This window comes from Amphibalanus amphitrite, unplaced genomic scaffold, assembly GCF_019059575.1.
Source record: "Amphibalanus amphitrite isolate SeventyFive unplaced genomic scaffold, NRLGWU_Aamphi_draft 000131F_arrow, whole genome shotgun sequence".
NCBI lineage: Eukaryota > Metazoa > Arthropoda > Thecostraca > Balanomorpha > Balanidae > Amphibalanus > Amphibalanus amphitrite.
In genome coordinates this window covers 695,975-714,658 of record NW_024881626.1, presented here as the reverse complement: position 1 = coordinate 714,658, position 18,684 = coordinate 695,975, and the positions used below count along the sequence as shown (strand labels likewise).

Genomic DNA, 18,684 nt, shown 5'->3' with positions numbered 1-18,684 from the left:
TTGTTTACAAGTTTATTTACCAACTATTTTTATCGGAGGTGCCGCTGGTGATGAAGTTTAGTGAAACCCGATTTTACATAGTTTGCAAAAATACTTATGAATTGTAAAGTTCAAACACTTGTAATCGCAAGTTTTTAGTGAAACAGGCCTCAGGTGGGAAATTTCATTGTCTATTACCGCTTTTTGAAGTGTTTTTCGATCTGAGACCGGCAAATCGTGTTCCCAAGAGACTGAAAGTAACCCTGTTCTACAGCAAGACAATGACAGAATTCTAATATTTGATGGAAGATATCTTAAGTGATAATAACCTTACTACTAATTGCATGGCTTCATTGGAAAGCTCAACACTGGCACTGTCATCGGTCTTTGCATTGCTATTTCACAGAACAACAAGAAATAACGTTTTGAAGCCTTTGAATATTGACTTACTTTTCGTCGACGGGCTCGATCCTCATCACCACCAACAATTTTCCGGGAAGTCAGGATTTTGCAGATATTTAAGCAGAATTGCAGACCTGTGTTAATACTACGGCACTTAAATACACATTTTAAGAAAACTGCTTTTTTTCTTAGCATGAGTTAGGTCTCAGAAACAGCAACATGTCGATATAATGAGGAGAAATAAGTGCAAATGATCACGCAAGAGAGTATCCTTAGCTCCCTAGCAACCACCTAGCAACGTAAGGCAAAATAGTATAAACTAGGTGCAACGGTCTGGCCTGTAGTCCACGCAAAGCACCACCAAGTCGGGACCTCGGTAACGGACAGACGCACCCTCCTCAAATAGTAATATAGACAACTCCTTTGATATCAGGTACTCAGCCTTGGAAGCACACTAGACGGTCACTATACTGGGTTTCATACTGAATTTTGCATACCAGAATGGATGTTTCCAACTAAAATTATTTTTTCGCGAAATTTATCTTTGTTGCCCTACTATTTTTCGTAAAACCGAGATATACAAACTTTATAATATCAAAAATAATATTGTGATAATGAAAACCGCCATATAAAACAAGATAATTGCTGAGATCATGCCTACTAAACTTGGCCCTACCCCCTAATTCAATATACCCTGGTTTGAACGCTTCATGACATATATCCCGAATCGCTCATGGACATGAATTTAACCAATGCTTATAAAGTTATAAGCCAACAATAATACATGTCTTCTCGATGTTTCCTATCTGTGGCGCAATGTTTGTCATCTTTGTAACCGTAATAATGAAAAATGGTCTGCCAGCTCCCATCCAAGAGTTCCTTCATTCCTCCTTAACCACCAACTTCCTTTCCTCGCCCCACAAAATGCTGCCTTTTCGTTGATATGAGCATTGTCACTGGGGAGGATAGCGCCTTTACGCTGTAAATGGTAGTATGATTCAGTGTCGTTACCAAAATGTGTCATGTGTCATGCATCCAAGTGTGGAACGATGTAGGTATATTAGTTAGTGTGTTTACTGAATGTGACGACTGCAAGAGGCCTTAGCAATTTATCAGTGGCGGATCCAGGGGAGGGCAAAATGGGCATTTGCCCTCCCCAAAGCCAAATCGTGTGGGCAAGACTATCTTTTTGCCCCTCCCAAAGCATGTAGCGATGAGAAAATATAATACGGCGTCGATGCCTATATGGACGAAAACCAAGGCTTCTTTCCGTGACGGCCATTCCGAAGGAAGGAGCTGACCACTGGGCACTGGCTGCCGATATTGTGGGTCGGTATGCTGATAATACACAGGGTCTTTCATAATGAGTGTTACTTTTGAACGAGCTATTTCTCAGGACATATATGTTCCTCATGTAATATGTACCATCACATGAAACAGAAACACATTAGCGTTTTGGCACACACAACTTTCATTTTAATGCTCCCCAGGAATTTTCCACTGTATCGCCCTTAATTAAGGCACACGTTTCGGCCCTCTGACGAAGGTGTTGCACCCCGCGCCTCACAACGTCTGGGTCCAGGCTTCCAGTAAACCTCTCCACTGTGGTTCGCAGTGGATGGCTGCAGGAGGGTTTTGTCTCAGATCTGCCAATGCGACTCCCCAAAGCCAGTAGTCCAGCGGGGAGAGGTCAGGACTCAGTGGTGGCCATGGTCGCTCGGTGAGGCGGCTGATAACGCGCTCTTCGAGATTCTCGATCAGCCACTGGCGCAACAGCTGCCATGGTGTGCACTGTGGCACCATCCTGCTGGAACCACAGGCCGTCTCTTTGAACCTTGTCCCTGACCTGAGGCAGAAGCATTCCTTGAGCAGCCTGAGGTAAGCCACCCCGTTCAGTGTTGACCCAGGGGAGAGCCAATGGATGAAGACTTGTCCGTCGACCGTAATCCGTAATGCGTTTTAGTGGTGTCGACATACTCTGCTTTTCCGTGAAGGAAAATTGGCGTCGTGAATTTTTTATTTTTTGGGACAAAACCCTAATCAATTTGCAACAATACGCATATAAAATTCACCCGGAAGTGATAAATTAAGAGCTCCTAACTAAATGTTCAAAAGTAACATTCATTATGAAAGACCCTAGATGGAACTTCCTGAACTGAATGCATGCATATGCAGTGTGGCCATGGTGTGGGGTAACACGGGGCAAGATGCCCAGTCGTGTAAGACGTCCACCACCCTTTTCGAAACTATACCTAAGCAATCCACAGTTTTGTCGTTTGTTGGGAGCCTCAGTGCTGTGGAGCGTTCCGCATGAAAAACGGCGGCGTTCCGAGCCGCCGTTTTCTATATTTTTTTCATGTGTTCTGAAAACTTCAGACCAAGGTCTCTCAAGGTCACGAAGTCACTGAGCCACGTCAAGTGACATAACCTAAAAACAGTTCCAATGCTTGCCATAGCTAAACCGAGTGACGGATTGCTTTGAAACTTTCAGCAGTTTATAAGGGTAACAGTATCTATGTACAAAATGTTAATCACATGATTTTTTATATCGATGACTTAAGGCTAGGTCAATTTTGCGACCTCTCCACTATAAGTCAAGAGAAAATTGAAAGGCGCCTGTTTTGGGCAAACCTCCTGTCCGGTAGCTCAGTTGGTAAAGCAGCAATGGACTCCCGGTAGTGAGAGCCCGGGCTCGACATTTGAGACTCCTGACGGGGATGGTCAGAGGTTGGTGGGACCAGCCGGCAGCCGCAGCCAGTTGAAGTGAGGAGTGGGACAGGCCGTGTCTGGCTTTGAAGGGCACGTTAAACTTCGGCATCTAAATTCTCCGGTCACCCGGAAATCGGACGGTAGGGGTCGGGCTCTACGCAACAAGCTCTGCTTAGCGTGGGCTCCGGGTCCGTCAATCCGTCCTTTCAAACATTCGTGCTAAATTTATTAAAAAAAAAAACATCATTCTTAACAATACCGAGTTACAACCTAAACACGACACAGTGAACCGGAACATGGCACCCGTGACCCCTCCTTATGTCCCTGAGGTCATCTCAGGTCACGAAAGATGTGCAACAGTTTGCAACAGTTCGCTAATAACTTTTGATAGAGGCAATCTAGAGCAATAGAAACACCTTAGATGTGTTCACTGTTCAGCTTGACAATACGGATAGACTGATATGCAGCACGACCTTTTCCGGTCAGGTCATGACCTTGACCAATTGTCAAAGTTTTAAGTTCACTTTTTAAGATCAAATTATACCTAACTCATTGGACGCGTCTTGACGAGAGGAGCACGATGACGGTAAAAGTAAGATCGCACAAGGTTTGAATGAAAAGTTATCGCAGAAAATCCGCTCCGTAAAAATCGTCTATTTTGGCTGTTCCCCCTGGAGGCTAAGCCGTTGATCTTAGGTCCAATCTGAGCGAATTATCCAGAAAGAGCATTAACAGGGCTATCAAATCAGTTTTCTGGGGTGCTCTAGCTCTATTCGTTTCCGAGTTATGCGCCGTTTTTTTTTTCTCAAAAATTGTCGAAACCGCGGACCTAAGTATTGTCGACTTTGGCCTTTGATGGCCTCTGGTGATCTGACCTCTGGCCTGACCTTAACAGTGACTGGGGTTATTTGGTCATTATGTTTGTCGCTCTTTCAAACGCCGCCTACCGCGTTTTGATACGTGGCCCAGGAGCCGAGTTAGAAGGTAGATGGGTGTTCAAACATCCCCCATGGTCGTGAAAATCCAGGAGCCCCAGCGCGGCTGGGCACGGGTTAACATTTGGACATTTTACACCATCTTACCCCGTATATGGGTAACATGACCTTTTGTAACCTCTTTGTAAGTCGCAAAAATGACCCACTTCTCTTCATCAGGAACACTGGGCTCTTGCATACATTCAAGATAAATAACCAATTGATAAAATAGCATCACAAACTCGTTTGTAATAAGGAAAACGTATGAGATATGTGCATTTTCCATTGAGGTGGGCGACTTGCCCCGGGCTACCCTACTGGCGTTGTAAAGTCACTTGGTCATTGGCGCGGTGGTGGGTCGGGGTCGCCGATGGTCGGCTAAACTTTTGCCCTCCCCAAACGGATCGGCTGGATCCGCCCCTGCAATTTATCACGCACAATATGTATTTAGTTTTTCTCCCTTCCATTCTAATAGCAAACTTAGGCTCTGTGCTTTTACAATTTAACCTTGTGATCATGAAGATGTAGATGTCTTCGAAAGCTTAAGGAATTTAATTTTGTATACATGTTATGTCTGAAACCTTTGCCAATATAATCGGACAATTATCAACATCTCTCAAGAAAACGATCCGAAAATACGAACACACAAATCGGAAGCTCATAAAAGCAGAATTCGCACTACGGTTCAATGAACAATGTCTAAATGAAGATACTCTGCCTATCTACACAAACATTAAAAGAGAGGCATAAATGCTGAGGTGTATTTTACACAAACAACCAAACAACATGAAGTTTGCATGAATAAATATATAAATAATGCGTGGGATATTGAGCTAACAATTACCATGGGCAATTTACATGCACAATATGAACAGCTTAGTTATAGGCGGGCTTGTAAGTCGGCTGGTAGGCGGGCTTGCCGTAGCTGGGCTGGGGCTCGACGTAGGCGGGGTCCACCTCGGGGGTCGGGTACTCGGTGGGCACCGGGGTGGGCAAGATGTCGCTGGACGGCTGGTAGCCGTTCTCGTCGGCGACAAAGGCGACCTTGACCTCCTCGCCGTAGCCGTTGGTGTAGCTCCAGGAGCCCTCCTGGCGGTAGAGGTCCTCCGCCTCGCCGTAGGCGTTCTTGCCGTAGCCGGCGACGGGCACGCCAGTCTCAGACCTAAAAGAAGAACAAACATTTAGTCAAGATTGTATGATAATTTGTCGCTTAGCTAATCTACGTTCACAATTTATTAGGCAAACTTGATATTCTATTTTACGAAAGACGGCTTTGTTTTCTAGTATCCTTTCGTGCTCGTTCCTGTTCCTTTGGTTTTGTATTATTATTGATACTGACCTGTAGATGCCGTTCTCGGTGGAGAACTTGGAGCTGTAGGTGCCATCTCCGGGGTGGACGTCCTCCTGCTCCAGGATAGCGATCGGCTTGTAGCTCGAGTGGCCGTAGGACGGGGCAGGAGCGTACTTGGGCTGGGGCTTGTAGGTCGGGGCCGGGGCGTAGGTCGGGGCAGCGTAGGTCGGGGCAGCGTAGGTGGGACGGGGCCTGTAGGAAGGCTGGGGCCGGTCGGCGACGGCCACCAGGGCCAGAGCAGCGATGATGAACTGAAAATAGAATGAAATCGTTATTCTTCTTTGGTCATGAAGAACTCCTCAGCATCGAAAGTACCGTTAAGAATAAGTCATTTTTTTAAGCCGCCAGGGCTACTTTTTGATCGATCTTTTTTATTTGTATTGGTCTGCTTTTGATTCTAATAATCATTCATCTAATCAGCGACAAAAATCGATTTAAGAGATTTGACGGCAAGTGGGGTGGTTCAGGGGGCTGATTCGATATGTTATCACGGTCCATACTCCAAAAGCAAAGGTGACTGATGCACCTGTCTGCTACTCACCAGCTTCATGTTGACTGTAGTGGGATCGTTGTGAAACTGATGCTCTCCCACAGTCGGTGCGGCCTTAAGTAGGTGGCGGTGTGAGGCGGGACGGGCCCGCGGCTGGTCACGCCCCCTGACCCTGACCATGACGAACCAGGGTAACGGAACGTGGACACTAGCCAGGGCATCGGTCTGTGCTGGCTGACCTGTTTTACACTAGGGGAAGGTGGGGTAAGACGGCCCAGCGGGGCAAGACGGACCACCAGCCCTCCCGGCTGAACCGCTGCTGGTATCTACTGCTTTATGCACTCACTATGTTTGTTTTCCTTCGTAACAATGGCCACCTTGAGCTCATGCTGCTAGGATGCATAGCTTTTGAGTTATTGAGAAAAATGTTGTTTTTCGTCAAACCGATCTAATATAAGAGGTCTACGGGTGATTCATTTACGGCGCCTTTCTTGCATGATTAGTTTCTATTTTGCACTTAACTGTGAAGAAGAAAGTTATAAACTTAGTTATAGTCACACCATGGATGATATAACACTGGATTGGTGTCTCGTGGAAATTAACATTAACGTAAGCGGCTCATGAGTTATTCAAGAAAAACGGAGGGGGGGGGGGTTCGGATCCGACCCCCCAGGCGGTCGCGGGTTAAAGTAGTTATTCAACTTTTCAATAGCGTAAAACTATAAATGGATAACATTTATATTCGTTATTTGAGTTTTATCCCTTGGCACTATCTACAGCACGACGTTACTGCAGATAACGCGCACTAGGGGACCGGAAGATGCGTACAAGCAGGGTTCGGTCTGCTCATATTGTATGCAAGAATATGTCAATAAAAAAGTTAAAAAAAGAATCGGTCTGAGGGTATAACCGGAAACTATTCGCATGTTACCAGTAATGCAGACTTGGGCGCGAATTGAGATTAGCGCTTTTTGCCCTCTCCCGAAAACTGTTATACGTGTATAACCCTCCGAAAATTAACATTGTTCATCATAACTTCTGCTGGTTTTTCATGAAGGTCATTGAATTGGAATGCTAATAGCGAGTAGACGTTGAGTTGTGTATTTAGGAAGAAAGTCATGTTGGTTGTGAATATGTAACCCACTTGAGCTTCTTGCCATTGCCGCTATTGCAACGTATATTAATCGTCGCTTCATAACCCATTTATGTGTACTCATTTGTTTTCATTTCTGGTTTCCAGGTAGGTGACCGTTTCAGTGCAGGTGGCTCCCTCGGTAATTGTCACAGACATACGGGTCGTCTGGGTAGTGGAATGTGAGGCCGTTCTGGCGAGATGGTGAGTAAGCCAGATCCTCCCATGAACGTCGCTGGCCCCGCCCCGCTACCTTTTTGCCAAGCGCCTTGGAAACCAGCGAGTGGCTATGACAGGGCGCCCTATACAACCTGCATGCATCCAGGAGGATCTAGCCACTGTCTTCCTGCGGGTCATCGCGGTACGCTGAACTTGGGCTTTACATAAATTTTATCGATCCACCGGATCCAGGCCTAAGGTCGTTGGATCAGGTTGGTCCGTGGCGTAACGATAACATTCTGCTTGCCTTGTCCGCCACAAAACCACTCGCCAAAATTATTAGATGCCTAAGTATTTGGACCTAAATTAAAAGGCATGCTTATTGAAATAAAAACTTGGCTTTCCGTAAATAGGTGACCAATAGGTGACCAACGTCTATCCACATATTCAAGAGCAAAAATCACGCTCCTCTTTCATTTTGCAGCTAAAAGTATCTGAATCTTTGTCCTAAGAAGTGGAAATGAACAGAACAAAGGGAGTGGGCTCAGACAGTAGCTTGCCTTGTCTTTACTCTACCAACAGCCTATCCTTAGAAAAATTAACATGTACGGCTCGTGATCGTGGATTAGGATGCGTGCTATCGAGCAGCCGCTAACCAAACACCTTTCAAACAAGCTTCTGCATTAGTCCCATTATACTGTAGCATTGGTCCATCGATTTTCCGACTCGTTGTTTTAACCCACAATGAAAGAAGTATGTTCCATATGATATCAACACATGTATGTATTTTGCACAGGAAAGAAAGCACTCTGACGGATCACATTGTTCATAAATATAAAAACGCAATAAATAAGACGAATGTAGGGTAACGCAGGGTCGTGTGGATCACTTAGTTGTAGGCGGGCTTGTAAGTCGGCTGGTAGGCGGGCTTGCCGTAGCTGGGCTGGGGCTCGACGTAGGCGAGGTCCACCTCGGGGGTCGGGTACTCGGTGGGCACCGGGGTGGGCAGGATGTCGCTGGACGGCTGGTAGCCGTTCTCGTCGGCGACAAAGGCGACCTTGACCTCCTCGCCGTAGCCGTTGGTGTAGCTCCAGGAGCCCTCCTGACGGTAGAGGTCCTCCGCCTCGCCATAGGCATTCTTGCCGTAGCCGGGCACCGGCACGCCAGTCTCAGACCTAAAAGAAGAACAAACATTCAGTCAAGATTGTATGATAATTTGTCGCTTAGCTAATCTACGTTCACAATTTATTAGGCAAAATTGTTATTCTATTTTACGAAAGACGGCTTTGTTTTCCAGTATCATTTCGTGTTCGTTCCTGTTCCTTTGATTTTGTATTATTATTGATACTGACCTGTAGATGCCGTTCTCGGTGGAGAACTTGGAGCTGTAGGTGCCGTCTCCGGGGTGGACGTCCTCCTGCTCCAGGATAGCGATCGGCTTGTTGCTCGAGTGGCCGTAGGACGGGGCAGGAGCGTACTTGGGCTGGGGCTTGTAGGTCGGGGCCGGGGCGTAGGTCGGGGCAGCGTAGGTCGGGGCAGCGTAGGTAGGACGGGGCCTGTAGGAAGGCTGGGGCCGGTCGGCGACGGCCACCAGGGCCAGAGCTGCGACGATGAACTGAAAATAGAATGAAATCGTTATGCTTCTTTGGTCATGAAGAACTCCTCAGCATCGAAATTACCATTAAGGATAAGTCATTTTTTAAGCCGCCAGGGCTACTTTTTGATCGATCTTTTCTATTTGTATTGGTCTGCTTTTGATTCTAATGATTATTCATCTAATCAGCGACAAAAATCGATTTAAGAGATTTGACGGCAAAGGAGGTGATTCAGGGGGCTGATTCGATATGTTATCACGGTCCATCTCCAAAAGCAAAGGTGGCTGATGCACCTATCTGCTACTCACCAGCTTCATGTTGACTGTTGTGGGATCGGTGTGGAACTGATGCTCTCCCACAGTCAGTGCGGCCTTAAGTAGGTGGCGGTGTGAGGCGGGACGGGCCCGGCGGCCGGTCACGCCCCCCTTCCCCTGACCATGACGGACCAGGGTAACGGAACGTGGACATTAGCCAGGGCATCAGTCTGTGCTGGCTGACATGTTTTACACATATTACAAGCAGCTGAGAATCAATGATTGTGTTAGCAGAGCTTCATTGCTTCGATTTTAGAAACCTGATCCTGAGAATAATGTGCGATGGGGTATTTCAGAGTCCAGAAGTCACGCTAAGCAACGATTGTTGCGTTGTTTCTTCACCACCACTACCTGGTCAGGAAATTCCAAGTAAGGGGTTGCGGCTCAGTCTAGTCTCGCGTGTAACGTTTCCTGTGCTCCCACTTGGACTTGGCGCGCCACGCTCACCCACTTCATCTGCAATTTCACCGGTCAGCGTATCAAGCTCATCATCGAGGTTTGAAGCGTGATCGGTGCCACTGGCCCAAGTCCATCTCCGTCGAGATCGGGAGCCAGATACATGTTCCTAGTGGCGAAGTGGCTCGAATCGGATTCCGGTATGCTGTCAACTTAGACGGTGAGCAGTGGGCTGGACTGCACGGAGCTAATAGGGTGAAGTTCGGTGACATGATTCAATGAGATGCTTTACTTTTCACGCTTTTCGCATTTTAAGAAATAAGAACTTAACCCGGCACCGCCTGGGCTATTTCCGTACCCACGACAGCCTGGGGGGGGAGGGGGGGGGGGGTCGGATCCGACCCCCTGTTATCTCGAGAACCAATGGTCGTATCGAGCCCCGCGAGGCGACGTTCGAAAGGTGTCTACGAGAACTTCCCAAAGCACTCTTAAGATTTTAAGGTTGAGGTCAACTTTCGGGTCAAGGTCAGGTCAAAGGTCAAATTCTGGGGTTTTGCATGATTAGGCTTACGGACAGCGGAATCGATAGCTGCTGCTCGAAACTCACCAAAAATGACCTCAAAGACCTAATGAAGGTACCATGTGCGTATAGAGGTCATACTAAGTACGGGTCAAGGTCAGGTCAGGTCACGCAAGGTCACGGTTTTCACTTTCTGCTACATGGGCGTGCGACACATGTTTTATGGCTTATTTTTCACGCCGAATCCGATGGTAATGGCTATAACTTATATGTGACCCTAAGTCACTGTGCTGGTGATAAGTGTGCATTGAAAGCATAAAAAAATCGTTTATACCATACATAACTAAACGAGGGCTAAGAAAAAAAGTCAGTAGTTTCGGAGATACGAGGGGGGCAACAAATAGCCCCCCCCACCAGGTCGCGTTATAAACAGACCCCACCAGGGCGCGGGATAATTTGCAATATGCTTCAAACCTCGATTTTTGGCGATTTTTCAAACATTTACCACTTTTTGATTGAAAACGCCATGTAGTTACATCACTAAAATTGATATATCTAAAAAAAGGATTTTTTTTCTTAAAAATTACACAGGAGACGTCAAATTGATGAGGGAGAAGGTATGCCAAGTTTCAAGTTGATAGCGTAAGCGGTTCATGAGTTATTGAAGAAAAATGGAGGGGGGGGGGTCGGATCCGACCCCCCAGGCGGTCGCGGGTTAAAGTAGTTATTCAACTTTTCAATAGCGTAAAACTATAAATGGATAACATTTATATTCGTTATTTGAGTTTTATCCCTTGGCACTATCTACAGCACGACGTTACTGCAGATAACGCGCACTAGGGGACCGGAAGATGCGTACAAGCAGGGTTCGGTCTGCTCATATTGTATGCAAGAATATGTTAATAAAAAAGTAAAAAAAAGAATCGGTCTGAGGGTATGTCCGGAAACTATTCGCATGTTACCCAAGGCCATCTATAGAAGGTACAGTCACTCTCCCGCCGACCAATCAGAGACAGATCCTGAGTGACGTCACCCTTGATGCTCGCAAGGGGTGCTCCATTCCTTTACAACGTAAAAATGACCAACTTCATTTAAAGATTGTTGGTGACACTCTACGCATATCGCTCAACCGTTGATGTCATTGGAAAGTCCAACTAATTTTCTAGCGATAAAAAAGATCAGCAATATGCTAAGAAATGGCCGATTTTGAAGATATAGATGATTTAAAAATCCTCTGCAGTTGCAGGAAAGCAACGTAAAAACGCATGGAGCTTATATTTTTACTATGAATAAATCATTTTTCAGTAAGTTTTTAGATATGGTATCGATTTAATCAACAACTTTGTTACAATATTTTTATAACTTGTAACTTTATTTCAAAATGATATTTTCAAAAATGGCAACTGTTGGCAAGCAGCTTTGAAGCGATTGTGGCGCACCGCGCCATTGTTGTCCTGAGGCCCCCTTATGATGTCATCAAAAGTGGAGTGACATGGGCCTGATGTTACCAGTAATGCTGACTTGGGCGCGAATTGAGATTAGGGCTTTTTGCCCTCTCCCGAAAACTGTTATACGTGTATAACCGTCCAAAAATTACCATAAGTTCATCATTACTTCAGCTAGATTTTCATGAAGGTCATTGAACTGGAATACTATTGGCGAGTAGACGTTGAGTTGTGTATTTAGGAAGAAAGTCATGTTGGTTGTGAATATGTAACCCACTTGAGCTTCTTGCCATTGCCGCTATTGCAACGTATATTAATCGTCGCTTCATAACCCATTTATGTGTACTCATTTGTTTTCATTTCTGGTTTCCAGGTAGGTGACCGTTTCAGTGCAGGTGGCTCCCTCGGTAATTGTCACAGACATACGGGTCGTCTGGGTAGTGGAATGTGAGGCCGTTCTGGCGAGATGATGAGTAAGCCAGATCCTCCCATGAACGTCGCTGGCCCCGCCCCGCTACCTTTTGCCAAGCGCCTTGGAAACCAGCGAGTGGCTATGACAGGGCGCCCTATACAACCTGCATACATCCAGGAGGGTCTAGCCACTGTCTTCCTGTGGGTCATCGCGGTACGCTGAATCTGGGCTCTAAATCTTATCGATCCACCGGATCCAGGCGTAAGGTCGTTGGATCAGGTGGGTCCGTGGCGTAGCGTAACATTCTGCCTGCCTTGTCCGCCACAAAACCACTCACCAAATTTATTAGATAACTAAATATTTGGACCTAAATTAACCCGCGCCCTGCTGGGGGGGTGTTTGAACACCCCCCCTTGTGGTTTATCGCGAATATCTCAAAAACGGCGGCGCGGAGCGCCGCCGTTTTTGGTACACCTTATCATACATCAATTTTACACATGTTGTGAAAATTTCAGACCAAGGTCATTCAAGGTCAGGTCACCAGGTCACTTGAAGTGACCTCACCTCATAAAAAGTTTCAATGTCTGTCATAACTATACCGAGTGACCGATCGCTTTGAAACTTTCAGCGATTGCTAAGAGCAATAGCATGTACAAAATGTATATCTCAGAATTTTGATATCGATGACCTAAGGTCAGGTCAATTTTGCGACCTCCCCATTATAAGTCAATGGGAGAAAATTGAAATGCGCCTCTTTTGGACGAAAGACATTATAAACACTCCCAAACACTGAATTATAAGTGGTTTAGACACACTGAACCTGGAAATGGTGCCCGTGACCCCTGTTTATGCCCTGAGGTCATCTTAGGTCACGAATGGTATCTAACAGTTTTTCGCAAATAACTTTTGATAGAGGCATGCTAGAGCGACGAAAATGCCTTAGATGTGTTCAGCTCGACGATACGGATCGACTGATATGCAACATGACCCTTTCCGGTCAGGTCATGACCTTGACCTGAGGTCAAATTTTCAAGTTGACCTTTCAAGGTCAAGTTATAGTTCATTCGATGCGTCTTGACGAGAGGAACACGATGCCGGTAAAAGTAAGCTTGTGCAAGGCTTGGGTCAAAAGTTATTGCAGAAAAACTGTTTCCGAAAAAATCGGCTATTTTTGCAGTTTTTGCCCCCTGCAGGCAAAACCGTTGACGTTAGGTCAAATCTGAGAGAATTACTCAGAAAGGGCGTTAATAGGGCTATCGAATGCGCTTTTCCGCGGCGCTGTAGCTCTGTTGGTTCCCGAGTTATGCGTTGGCTTCTTGGAAATTGTCGACATTCGACCTGGAAATCGGCGAAATTTTGCCTTCAATGACCTCTGGTGACCTGACCTTTGACCTGACCAAAAAATTGACCGAAGTGATTTCCTCATTATTTTTGACGCTCTTTCGAACGCCGCCTTCCGCGTATCGCTACGTGGCCCAGGAGCCGAGTTAGAAGGGGGGGTGTTCAAACACCCCCCCCAGCAGGGCGTGGAAATCCAGGACCCCCAGCAGGGCGCGGGTTAAAAGGTATGCTTATTGAAAGAAAAACTTGGCTTTCCGTAAATCGGTGACCAATAAAATTAGCATGTACGGCTCTGGATCGTGGATTAGGATGCATGCTATCGAGCAGCCGCTAACCAAGCACCTGTCAAACAAGCCTCTGCATTTGTCCCATTATTGTGTATAGCATCGGTCCATCGATTTTCCGACTCGTAGTTTTAACCCACAATGAAAGAAATATGTTCCATATGATATCAATACATGTATGTATTTTGCACAGGAAACAAAGCACTCTGACGAATCACATTGTTCATAAATATAAAAACACAATAAATAAGACGAATGAAGGAAAACGCAGGGTCGTGTGGATCACTTAGTTGTAGGCGGGCTTATAAGTCGGCTGGTAGGCGGGCTTGCCGTAGCTGGGCTGGGGCTCGACGTAGGCGGGGTCCACCTCGGGGGTCGGGTACTCGGTGGGCACCGGGGTGGGCAGGATGTCGCTGGACGGCTGGTAGCCGTTCTCGTCGGCGACAAAGGCGACCTTGACCTCCTCGCCGTAGCCGTTGGTGTAGCTCCAGGAGCCCTCCTGACGGTAGAGGTCCTCCGCCTCGCCATAGGCATTCTTGCCGTAGCCGGGCACCGGCACGCCAGTCTCAGACCTAAAAGAAGAACAAACATTCAGTCAAGATTGTATGATAATTTGTCGCTTAGCTAATCTACGTTCACATTTTATTAGGCAAAATTGTTATTGTATTTTACGAAAGACGGCTTTGTTTTCCAGTATCATTTCGTGTTCGTTCCTGTTCCTTTGATTTTGTATTATTATTGATACTGACCTGTAGATGCCGTTCTCGGTGGAGAACTTGGAGCTGTAGGTGCCGTCTCCGGGGTGGACGTCCTCCTGCTCCAGGATAGCGATCGGCTTGTAGCTCGAGTGGCCGTAGGACGGGGCAGGAGCGTACTTGGGCTGGGGCTTGTAGGTCGGGGCCGGGGCGTAGGTCGGGGCAGCGTAGGTCGGGGCGGCGTAGGTAGGACGGGGCCTGTAGGAAGGCTGGGGCCGGTCGGCGACGGCCACCAGGGCCAAAGCAGCGATGATGAACTGTGGAAAGAATGATAGCGTCAATTATCTTTGAAAATACAACACATATTATATTCTTAGCATTGCATGAACATAGTGTGTGTTTGGCTCCACATTTCTCGTAAGTAGTGCACTCACCAGCTTCATGTTGTCTGGAGTGGGATCGGTGTGGAACTGATGCTCTCCCACAGTCGGTGTGGCCTTAAGTAGGTGGCGGTGTGAGGCGGGACGGGCCCGCGGCCGGTCACGCCCCCCTGACCCTGACCATGACGGACCAGGGTAACGGAACGTGGACACTAGCCAGGGCATCAGTCTGTGCTGGCTGACATGTTTTACACATATTACAAGCAGCTGAGAATCAATGATTGTGTTAACAGAGCAGAGCTTCACTGCTTTGATTTTAGAAACATGATCCTGAGAATAATGTGCGATGGGGTATTTCAGAGTCCAGAAGTCACGCTAAGCAACGCTTGTTGCGTTGTTTCTTCACCACCACTACCTGGTCAGGAAATTCCAAGTAAGGGGCAAGGGCCTTGCGGCTCAGTTTAGCCTCGCGTGTAACGTTTCCTGTGCTCCGACTTGGACTTAGCGCCCACGCTTACCCACTTCATCTGCAATTTCACCGGTCAGCGTATCATGCTCATCATCGAGGTTTGAAGCGTGATCGGTGCCACTGGCCGAAGTCCATCTATGTCGAGATCGGGAGCCAGATAGTGGCGAAGTGGCTCGAATCGGATTCCGGTATGCTGTCAACTTAGACGATGAGCAGTGGGCTGTGAGCAGTTTCCCACTGCACTGAGCTAATAGGGTGAGGTTGGGTGACATGATTCAATGAGATGCTTTACTTTTCACGCTTTTCGCATTTTAAGAAATTAGAACTATAAGTGGTTCTTCAACTTTTCAATAGCGTAAAACTATAAATGGATAACATTTATATTCGCTATTTGAGCTTTATCCCTTGGCACTATCTACAGCCCGACGTTACTGCAGATAACGCACACTATATACGCTATTATTTATTGAGACTGTGTCTGACGTGCCACAAACATACGAGCGGAAATAGCCCCCATCATGCTGGTGGAAATTAGCGCCCTTCAGCAGAGAATAGTAGGAATTATATCGGGCATTATCCAACTGCCTGACGACTTTCCGCAATCCGGCTCTTCCATTTGTCCATCTGTGACCTTGCTGTTTGGCACCGTATAACGGTGGAAATGTGGTGCTAGGTCATACGAGCTGCAGGGTGTGGCCTCTTTATTGGCGCGGTTATTAACCCCTAAGAATCGGTCTGAGGGTATGTCCGGAAACTATTCGCATGTTAACAGTAATGCACACTTTGGCGCGAATTGAGATTATGGCTTTTTGCCCTCTTCCGAAAACTTTGATATATGTATAACCCTTCAAAAATTAACATAAGTTCATCATTACTTCAGCTAGTTTTTCATGAAGGTCATTGAACTGGAACGCTAATGGCGAGTAGACGTTGAGTTGTGTATTTAGGAAGAAAGTCATGTTGGTTGTGAATATGTAACCCACTTGAGCTTCTTGCCATTGCCGCTATTGCAACGTATATTAATCGTCGCTTCATAACCCATTTATGTGTACTCATTTGTTTTCATTTCTGGTTTCCAGGTAGGTGACCGTTTCAGTGCAGGTGGCTCCCTCGGTAATTGTCACAGACATACGGGTCGTATGGGTAGTGGATGTGAAGTCGTTCTGGCGAGATGGTGAGTAAGCCAGATCCTCCCATGAACGTCGCTGGCCCCGCCCCGCTACCTTTTGGCCAAGCGCCTTGGAAACCAGCGAGTGGCTATGACAGGGCGCCCTATACAACCTGCATACATCCAGGAGGATCTAGCCACTGTCTTCCTGCGGGTCATCGCGGTACGCTGAACCTGCGCTCTAAATCTTATCGATCCACCGGATCCAGGCGTAAGGTCGTTGGATCAGGTGGGTCCGTGGCGTAGCGTAACATTCTGCCTGCCTTGTCCGCCACAAAACCACTCACCGAATTTATTAGATAACGAAGTATTTGGACCTAAATTAATAGGTATGCTTATTGAAAGAAAAACTTGGCTTTCCGTAAATAGGTGACCAATAAAATTAGCATGTAGGGCTCTGGATCGTGGATTAGGATGCATGCTATCGAGCAGTCGCTAACCAAGCACCTGTCAAACAAGCCTCTGCATTTGTTCCATTATTGTGTATAGCATCGGTCCATCGATTTTCCGACTCGTAGTTTTAACCCACAATGAAAGAAATATGTTCCATATGATATCAATACATGTATGTATTTTGCACAGGAAACAAAGCACTCTGACGAATCACATTGTTCATAAATATAAAAACACAATAAATAAGACAAATGAAGGGAAACGCAGGGTCGTGTGGATCACTTAGTTGTAGGCGGGCTTGTAAGCCGGCTGGTAGGCGGGCTTGCCGTAGCTGGGCTGGGGCTCGACGTAGGCGGGGTCCACCTCGGGGGTCGGGTACTCGGTGGGCACCGGGGTGGGCAGGATGTCGCTGGACGGCTGGTAGCCGTTCTCGTCGGCGACAAATGCGACCTTGACCTCCTCGCCGTAGCCGTTGGTGTAGCTCCAGGAGCCCTCCTGGCGGTAGAGGTCCTCCGCCTCGCCGTAGGCGTTCTTGCCGTAGCCGGGCACCGGCACACCAGACTCGGACCTGAAAGAAGAAAAACGATCAGTCTAAACTATACAATAATTTGTCGCTCAGCCTATCTCGCATCCGCAAATTACTAAGCAAAGTGGGTATTTATTTATTTTTAACAAAAGATGGTTTGGTTTTCCAGTATTTTGTTGTGCTAGTTATTTTCCTTTAATTTTGTTTTATTATTCTCACTGACCTGTAGATGCCGTTCTCGGTGGAGAACTTGGAGCTGTAGGTGCCATCTCCGGGGTGGACATCCTCCTGTTCCAGGATAGCGATCGGCTTGTAGCTCGAGTGGCCGTAGGACGGGGCAGGAGCGTACTTGGGCTGGGGCTTGTAGGTCGGGGCCGGGGCGTAGGTCGGGGCAGCGTAGGTCGGGGCAGCGTAGGTCGGGGCAGCGTAGGTGGGACGGGGCCTGTAGGAAGACTGGGGCCGGTCGGCGACGGCCACCAGGGCCAGAGCAGCGATGATGAACTGTGGAAAGAATGATAGCGTCAATTATCTTTGAAAATACAACACATATTATATTCATAGCATTGCATGAACATAGTGTGTGTTTGGCTCCACATTTCTCGTAAGTAGTGCTACTCACCAGCTTCATGTTGACTGGAGTGGGATCGGTGTGGAACTGATGCTCTCCCACAGTCGGTGTGGCCTTAAGTAGGTGGCGGTGCGAGGCGGGACGGGCCCGCGGCCGGCCACGCCCCCCTTCCCCTGTGACCCTGACGCTTTGAAGACGAACGGCGTCCGTCTGTATGCGGCTATAATATGGAGGATCGGAGATATTTGCCATTGTTTTAAGCCGTGGAAATTATGCAAGTAAATGTTATGTCAATCTACAATAAATACCTCATTTTGTTTGCCTGTTCTTGTGACATTTATATCATATTGTTGAATTAACCCTCGCCGGACATATTGGTTTTCTACATACGCGCCGGCCGAGGGGGGGGGGGTGGCGGGTACGACCCCCCCCCCTCGCCGTTTCGCCCCTGGTGGAGCTAGCGCGTCGCGAAAAAAACGAGCGTGTGCGCCGTTACGAGACGCAGAGATTGGTACCCGATTTTAGGGTTTAGGTCAACCGGTGACCTCTGAGGTCAGGTCAAGTGCCCCAGGGTACGGTTCAGTTTTTGGTGAATAACTTCGCAAAAAACGGCCGCAGAGCCGCGATTTTGGTAGCATCGTGTTCGCCTCGCTCAGGCGCGTCGAATGATATACTTTTTGTCCGGGTCAGGTCAACTTGGGGTGTTGACCTCAGGTCAAGGTCAGGTCAGCACCCCCAGGTCACGAAGTTGGTCGAAAGAGGTCATGTCGCATATCATTCGATTCGGCAGGTCTTCCTGAGTCCATTGGTGGCTTTCTCGACTCGCTAGCTCAATTTGATCGGGAGTTATTGACGAAAAACTTATCACATGCGCGAGTCTATTATCCCTCAAGGTCAGCGGAGATCTTTTCGTTGCGTTTGGGCCCAAGTCGCCCACCACAGACAATCATGGTAAATCGAGTGCAGTTTTGAAATTCGTATC

At 47.3% G+C, this 18,684-nt stretch overlaps 3 protein-coding genes across 7 annotated transcripts in view; 1 reads left to right on the top strand and 2 right to left on the bottom strand.

Moving 5' to 3' along the window:
* Positions 1-9,678, top strand: part of LOC122381956 (diacylglycerol kinase 1-like) — a 78,863-nt gene extending 69,185 nt beyond the window's left edge. Inside the window, exon 15 of the mRNA XM_043366749.1 lies at positions 9,581-9,678. Coding sequence (XP_043222684.1) covers positions 9,581-9,607 — 27 coding nt within the window. The 3' untranslated portion in view covers positions 9,608-9,678. The remainder of the gene's footprint in view (positions 1-9,580) is intronic.
* Positions 4,812-15,739, bottom strand: LOC122381959 (adhesive plaque matrix protein-like). Of its 5 annotated transcripts, none has more exons than XM_043366753.1 (3): positions 14,633-14,654; positions 5,404-5,666; positions 4,812-5,226 (listed from the first exon to the last, which is right to left on the bottom strand). In XM_043366753.1, exons 1-3 carry the CDS (start codon positions 14,639-14,641, stop codon positions 4,941-4,943), a joined length of 558 nt encoding a protein of 185 aa, XP_043222688.1. In that variant the 5' UTR covers positions 14,642-14,654; the 3' UTR covers positions 4,812-4,940. The 5 variants fall into 5 exon arrangements, with proteins under 5 accessions (XP_043222688.1, XP_043222689.1, XP_043222687.1 ...); XM_043366754.1 differs by lacking the exon at positions 14,633-14,654 and adding an exon at positions 9,100-9,142; XM_043366752.1 differs by lacking the exon at positions 14,633-14,654 and adding an exon at positions 5,957-6,053.
* A 1,020-nt stretch (positions 15,740-16,759) lies between these two features.
* On the bottom strand, positions 16,760-17,788 carry LOC122381954 (adhesive plaque matrix protein-like). Its single transcript, XM_043366745.1, has 3 exons — positions 17,754-17,788; positions 17,358-17,635; positions 16,760-17,176 (listed from the first exon to the last, which is right to left on the bottom strand). Exons 1-3 carry the CDS (start codon positions 17,760-17,762, stop codon positions 16,891-16,893), a joined length of 573 nt encoding a protein of 190 aa, XP_043222680.1. The 5' UTR covers positions 17,763-17,788; the 3' UTR covers positions 16,760-16,890.
* Between the last annotated feature and the right edge of the window lie 896 nt (positions 17,789-18,684).

Coding starts and splice junctions, on each gene's coding strand:
- LOC122381959 (XM_043366755.1), bottom strand. CDS start 14,803: ATGCCCTGGCTAGTGTCCACGTTCCGTTACCCTGGTCCGTCATGGTCA. Junction 14,516..14,632: donor CTCCAGACAACATGAAGCTG/GTGAGTGCACTA, acceptor TTCTTTCCACAG/TTCATCATCGCTGCTTTGGC. Junction 14,076..14,252: donor ACCGAGAACGGCATCTACAG/GTCAGTATCAAT, acceptor TTCTTCTTTTAG/GTCTGAGACTGGCGTGCCGG.
- LOC122381954 (XM_043366745.1), bottom strand. Junction 17,177..17,357: donor ACCGAGAACGGCATCTACAG/GTCAGTGAGAAT, acceptor TTCTTCTTTCAG/GTCCGAGTCTGGTGTGCCGG.